At 41.8% G+C, this 7,592-nt stretch overlaps 1 gene segment (V, D, J or C); it reads right to left on the bottom strand.

Annotated features, from left to right (window-relative positions):
- Positions 1-6,493: 6,493 nt before the first annotated feature.
- LOC132778422 (immunoglobulin kappa variable 3-20-like) lies at positions 6,494-6,979 on the bottom strand. The segment is given in 2 exon segments: positions 6,494-6,849; positions 6,934-6,979. Coding segments are annotated over 2 exon segments (402 nt in total).
- Positions 6,980-7,592: the final 613 nt, after the last annotated feature.

Here is a 7,592-nt window from a genome sequence, read left to right as displayed (position 1 = left end):
GATGGAAGTGCTGTTAATTCCACAATTTGTCCTGTTTCCCAGAAAATATCAAAATTGTTTCTGCCTTTGCCTAGGAGAGAATCACAACAATGATTTATGAGGAGTTAAATATGGAAATCTATGCAAATCTTCAGGGGATGGAAACAAAATCACTGTCGGTCCCCAAAGGGTTAAATGCTTCTTGAAAAGTCTCAAAAACACCTGGGTGAGAGTTTCAAAGTGATCAAGTCTCTGGAGGGACCTCAACAAAGCAACAAAGCAATCTCAAGGAGAACAATTTGTCACCACAAGATGTGGTCCCAATCTTCAAGGAGGGAAAAAAGGATGACCCAAACAACTACCGTCCGGTCAGCCTCACGTCGATACCGGGCAAGATTCTGGAAAAGATTATTAAGGAAGTGGTCTGCAAACACTTAGAAACAAATGCAGTCATCGCTAATAGTCAACATGGATTTATCAAAAACAAGTCATGCCAGACTAATCTGATCTCTTTCTTCGATAGAGCTACAAGCTGGGTAGATGCAGGGAATGCCGTGGATGTAGCGTACCTGGATTTCAGTAAGGCCTTCGACAAGTTCCCCCATGACCTTCTGGCAAGGAAACTAGTCCAATGTGGGCTAGGCAAAACTACGGTGAGGTGGATCTGGAATTGGTTAAGTGGACGAACACAGAGAGTGCTCACTAACGCTTCCTCTTCATCTTGGAAAGAAGTGACAAGTGGAGTGCCACAGGGTTCCATCCTGGGCCCGGTCCTGTTCAACATCTTTATTAATGACTTAGATGAAGGGCTAGAAGGCATGATCATCAAGTTTGCAGACGACACCAAATTGGGAGGGATAGCCAATAGTCCAGAGGACAGGAGCAGAATTCAAAATGATCTTGACAGATTAGAGAGATGGGCCAAAACTAACAAAATGAAGTTCAACAGTGACAAATGCAAGATACTCCACTTTGGCAGAAAAAACGAAATGCAAAGATACAGAATGGGGGACAATGCCTGGCTCGAGAGCAGTACGTGTGAAAAAGATCTTGGAGTCCTCGTGGACAACAAGTTAAACATGAGCCAACAATGTGACGTGGCGGCAAAAAAAGCCAATGGGATTTTGGCCTGCATCAATAGGAGCATAGTGTCTAGATCTAAGGAAGTAATGCTACCCCTCTATTCTGCTTTGGTTAGACCACACCTGGAATATTGTGTCCAATTCTGGGCACCACAATTCAAGAGAGATATTGACAAGCTGGAATGTGTCCAGAGGAGGGCGACTAAAATGATCAAGGGTCTGGAGAACAAGCCCTATGAGGAGCGGCTTAGGGAACTGGGCATGTTTAGCCTGAAGAAGAGAAGGCTGAGAGGAGATATGATAGCCATGTATAAATATGTGAGAGGAAGCCACAGGGAGGAGGGAGCAAGCTTGTTTTCTGCTTCCTTGGAGACTAGGACGCGGAACAATGACTTCAAACTACAAGAGAGGAGATTCCATCTGAACATTAGGAAGAACTTCCTGACTGTGAGAGCCGTTCAGCAGTGGAACTCTCTGCCCCGGAGTGTGGTGGAGGCTCCTTCTTTGGAAGCTTTTAAGCAGAGGCTGGATGGCCATTTGTCAGGGGTGATTTGAATGCAATATTCCTGCTTCTTGGCAGGGGGTTGGACTGGATGGCCCATGAGGTCTCTTCCAACTCTTTGATTCTATGATTCTATGATTCTCATTCCCTCCTCTTTTTTTGGATTGGTTGGTTCGGTTTTCATATATGTATTTTCTACATTTAGCAGTCACAACTGTATGGGTGTGATAGGCATGTGTCCTGTATATACAGTTATTGGGATTGATGTCTCACAGGCTTCTGGGAAAATATGTGGGTCCACATTTCCTTCTCGGGTGTATGTGCAATGGAATCAGTCTTGTTCAGCTTCAGGCGAACACTTTCCTATACCTCCCGATAGCTGAGAGACTCCACCACCAAAATGGGACTCTCTTGAAACCCAGGGGAAATCTAGCATTGGGACAAAAGTGCGGGCTCAGAAATCGGCAAGCATTTTGGCCTGGATCTGGAACCATGTTTAGACCAATCCTCTCTACAACAGTAACCAAATCAACTTAAGGCCCCCTTCCACACTGTCATAGAAAATCCAGATTATCTGATATGAACTGGAATATAAGGGGGCACCCACCTCAAAATAATATATATTTCAATTTTTTTATAGATGTCTTCTTAGAATAGACTATTCTCAGTTCTGGCACAACTCTGAAGCATTTTCTGGCATCTACTAACATGGGCTTCAAATTGGTTTCTCCTGAGTTATCTGCCAGAAGTCCTTGGATGTCATGTGGATGCATAGGAGTGACTTCTGTTCTGATTCATGGTGTCTGGCCAGTAAACTAGGCTTCTCCTACTCTATTCAGAAGGAATTCCATAAGAAATTACTAAACAGCCTAGTTGTTTATTGTTATTGTTTTTATATGAGTTATACTATATGTATGACCAGCCACTGCCAGAAGGGACAGAGAGTTTCATCTATGCTGATGATCGTGCCATTACCGCTCAAGCAGGGAGCTTTGAGATGGTTGAACAGAAGCTCTCCGAAGCTCTAGGTGCTCTAACTGCCTATTACAGGGAAAACCAACTGATCCCTAATCCATCTAAAACACAGACATGTGTCTTTCACCTTAAGAACAGACAAGCATCCCGAGCTCTGAGGATTACCTGGGAAGGAATCCCACTGGAGCATTGCAGCGCACCCAAATACCTGGGAGTCACTCTGGACCGTTCTCTGACCTACAAGAAGCACTGCCAGTACATCAAACAAAAAGTGGGTGCTAGAAACAATATCATACGAAAGCTGACTGGCACAACCTGGGGATCACAACCAGATACAGTGAAGACATCTGCCCTTGCGCTATGCTACTCTGCTGCTGAGTACGCATTCCCAGTGTGGAGCACATCTCACCACACTAAAACAGTGGGTGTGGCTCTTAATGAGACATGCTGCAGTATCACAGGGTGTCTGCGCCCTACACCACTGGAGAAATTACTCTGCTTAGCCGGTATTGCACCACCTGACATCTGCCGGGAAGTTGCAGCCAATAGTGAAAGGACTAAGGCAGAGACATCTTTAGCTCATCCCTTGTTTAGGTATCAGCCAGCACGTCAACGACGAAAATCAAGAAATAGATCTACAGAGACACTCGCTGGGAACACCTCAGCAAGTGAGAGTTCAAAAGTGGCAGGCTCAAACACAGCACCTCAATCCATGGCTGATACCAGATGAGAGACTCCCCCCCTGGGCACACAGAGGACTGGGCGACTTGGAAGGCGCTGAACAGACTGCGCTCTGGGAACCACGAGATTTGGAGCCAATCTTAAGAAATGGGGCTACAAAGTGGAATCCTCAACATGCGAGTGTGGAGAGGAGTAAACCACTGACCACCTGCTGCAATGCAACCTGAGCCCTGCCACATGCACGATGGAAGACCTTCTTGCGGCAACACCAGAGGCACTCCAAGTGGCCAGATACTGGTCAAAGGACATTTCAACAGCTACCAAGTTTGCAAAATTTGTGTTTTTTTTTTAATTTTATCTGTTTGCTTGTTTTGTTCTGTTAGAAATGTAATACGTGCGGATGACCCGATAAAATAAATAAATAAATAAATACTATATGTAATTGTTTTTGACTGTATTTTATCTTGTGGGGCATTGATTGCCAAATGTAAACCACCTTGAGTCGCCTCCGGGCTGAGAGGGCCAGCATACGAGTATAGTAAATGAATAAATAAATAAAACAGCCGTTTTCATACATAAATCCATTAGAGAACATGCACAACTCAGCCCACATTGTATGAGTGGGTTGTTGTTCTCTGATATAGTATATGTTGTGGAAATTCACTAAATATATTATTATTAAAAGGAAACAAAGAAAAGATAAAAAGCCTCTTCTGAATTAGAGAAATTTTCAGTTTTGTTATTTATTAGCATTTCTTAGGAGTTGTTGGAAGGTGTAAGAGAAAACAAGGGCAGTAGCAATTCCTATTTCTGCCTCTCTTTGTGTACATTCAAAGAAATCTTGCACAGCCCTACTCAAACTACAGTTACAGAGAATCAACTAGGTTTTTGTACTGAAGTGTATCACTGTGTAGAGGGTACTCATAGCTTTGGCCACAGTAATACTCCCCTTCATCCTCAGGGCGCACACCATTGATAGTGAACGTGTAGTCAGTGAAACTTCCTCTTCCACTGAAACGATCTGGCGTCCCTTCAAAACGGTTGGTAGCATAAGAAATCAGTAGCTTAGGTTTTTGTCCTGGTAGAAACTGATAGAAGTTCATATAATCATAGGCTGAACCACTGACTGAAGAGGAAGTCTGGCAATGAATGTCGACTCTGTCCCCAGGATTTTTGTGCAAAGAGGCCGGGGTCTGAGTTACCACAATTTCCCCACTTGACTCTAGAAAGAGAAAATGTAAGCATGTTAGTCAAATGTTAATATTTACTTGGAATCTAAGATGGAACAGCATTCCCATAAACATACCTTTAAAGATCATCAAGGTTAGCCAAATCAAATATATCTGTAACATGATGGAAGTGCTGTTAATTCCACAATTTCTCCTGTTTCCCAGAAAATATCAAAATTGTTTCTACCTTTGGCATGGAGAGAATCACAGCAATGATTTATGAGGAGTTAAATATGGAAATCTATGCAAATCTTCAGGGGATGGAAACAAAATCGTCGTCTGTCCCTAAGGGGGTTAAATGCTTCTTGAAAAGCCTCCAAAACACCTGGGTGAGAGTTTCAAACTGATCAAGTCTCTGGAGGGACCTCAACAGAGCAATCTCAAGGAGAACAATTTGTCGCCACTAGATCGGAGCTATTTAATGATATGGGCAGTTAATATGTTCACAAAGAAAATAATTTATGAAGACACCTCCAGCTCCAGTTGTATCTTTTGAAGAACAACTATAAATGAGATGCTAGATATTACATGGAAAGTGAGATCTATCCTGTGCTATTTCTGGAGAATCAGATATGGTTATTAAAGGGAGGATCCAGATATTCTCTCCATCCTTCATCCCTCCTTTCTCATTCCCTACCTTTTTTGGGTTGGTTGGTTCGGTTTTCATATACGTATATTCTACATTTAGCAGTCACAACTGTATGGGTGTGATAGGCATGTATTCTGTGTGTACAGTTATTGGGATTGATGTCTCACAGGCTTTTGGGAAAATATGTGGGTCCACATTTCCTCCTTGGGGTGTATGTGCAATGGAATCAGTCTCGTTCAGCTTCAGGCGAACACTTTCCTATACCTCCCGATAGCTGAGAGAGACCAAGGCAGGGGGCACCACCAAAATGGGACTCTCTTGAAACCCAGGGGAATCTGGCATTGGGACAAAAGTGTGGGCTCAGAAATCAGCAAGCATTTTGGCCTGGATCTGGACCCATGTTTGGGCCAATCCTTTCTACAGCAGTTACCAAATCAACTTAAGGCCCCCTTCTACACTGTCATAGAAAATCCGGATTATCTGATATGAACTGGAATATAAGGGGCACTCACCTCAAAATAATATATCTTTCAATATTTTCATAGATGCCTTTTAAGAATAGACTACTCTCAGTTCTGGCACAACTCTGAAGCATTCTCTGGCATCTACTAACATGGGTTTCAAATGGGTTTCTCCTGAGTTATGGGCCAGAAGTCCTTGGATGTCATGTGGATGCATAGGAGTGACTTCTGTTCTGATTCAAGGTGTCTGGCCAGTAAACTAGGCTTCTCCTACTCTATTCAGAAGGAATTCCATAAGAAATCACTAAACAGCCATTTTCATACATAAATCCATTAGAGAGCATGCACAACTCAGCCCACATTGTATGAGTGGGTTGTTGTTCTCTGATATTGTACATATATGTTGTGGAAATTCAATAAAATTCTATAGAAATAAAAATGTAATGTTCATCTGTGGGTAAACTAGGCTTCTCCTACTCAATTCAGAAGGAATTCCATAAGAAATCACTAAACAGTCTAATTGTTTATTGTTATTGTTTTTATATGGTTTATACTATATGTAATTGTTTTTTACTGTATTTTATCTTGTGGGGCATTGATTGCCAAATGTAAACTACCTCGAGTCGCTTCAGGGCTGAGAGGGGCAGTATACAAGTATAGTAAATGAATAAATAAATAAAACAGCCGTTTTCATACATAAATCTATTAGAGAACATGCACAACTCAGCCCACATTGTATGAGTGGGTTGTTGTTCTCTGATATTGTATATGTTGTGGAAATTCACTAAATATATTATTATTAAAAAAATAAACAAAGAAAAGGTAAAAAGCCTCTTCTGAATAAGGAAAAAAATCTCAATTTTGTTATTTATTAGCATTTCTTAGTTGTTGTTGGAAGGTTTAATAGGAAAGGGCTGGTAGCAATTCCTATTTCTGCCTCTCTTTGTGTACATTCAAAGAAATCTTGCACAGCCCAATTCAAACTACTGCTACAGTTATAGAGCATCAACAAGGTTTTTGTACTGAAGTGTATCACTGTGTAGAGGGGAGCTGTAGCCTTGGCCGCAGTAATACACCCCCTCATCCTCAGGGCGCACACCATTGATAGAGAAGGTGAAGTCAGTGCCACTTCCTCTTCCACTGAAACGATCTGGGGTCCCTTCAAAACGGTTGGTAGCATAATAAATCAGTAGCTTAGGTTTTTGTCCTGGTAGAAACTGATAGAAGTTCATGAAATGAGTGGATGAACCGCTGACTGAAGAGAAAGTCTGGCACTGAATGTCGACTCTGTCCCCAGGATTTTTGTGCAAAGAGGCCGGGGTCTGAGTGACCACAATTTCCCCACTTGACTCTAGAAAGAGAAAATTTAAGCATGTTAGTCAAATGTTAATATTTACTTGGAATCTAAGATGGAACAGCATTCTCACAAACATACCTTTAAAGATGATCAAGGTTAGCCCAATCAAATATATCTGTAACATGATGGAAATGCTGTTAATTCCACAATTTCTCCTGTTTCCCAGAAAATATCAAAATTGTTTCTACCTTTGCCATGGAGAGAATCACAGCGATGATTTATGAGGAGTTAAATATGGAAATCTATGCAAATCTTCAGGGGATGGAAACAAAATTGTTGTCGGCCCCCAAAGGGTTAAATGCTTCTTGAAAAGCCTCCAAAACACCTGGGTGAGAGTTTCAAACTGATCAAGTCTCTGGAGGGACCTCAACAGAGCAATCTCAAGGAGAACTATTTGTCGCCACAAGATCGGAGCTATTCAATGATATGGGCAGTTAATATGTTCACAAAGAAAATATTTTATGATGACACCTCCAGCACTAGCTGTATCTTCTGAAGAACAACTATAAATGACATGTTAGGTATTACATGGAAAATTAGATCTATCCTGTAGTATTTCTGGAGAAACGGATATGGTTATTAAGGAGAGGACCCAGCTGCTCTCTCCATGCTTCATCCCTCCTTTCTCATTCCCTCCGTTTTTGGGTTGGTTGGTTAGGTTTTCATATACGTATATTCTACATTTAGCAGTCACAACTGTATGGGTGTGATAAGCATGTGTTCTGTATATACAGTTA

This window comes from Anolis sagrei, chromosome 6 (assembly GCF_037176765.1).
Source record: "Anolis sagrei isolate rAnoSag1 chromosome 6, rAnoSag1.mat, whole genome shotgun sequence".
In the NCBI taxonomy this organism is placed as follows: Eukaryota; Metazoa; Chordata; class Lepidosauria; order Squamata; family Dactyloidae; genus Anolis; species Anolis sagrei.
The sequence above is the reverse complement of the archived record's forward strand: the minus strand, read 5'-3'. Positions and strand labels throughout refer to the sequence as shown.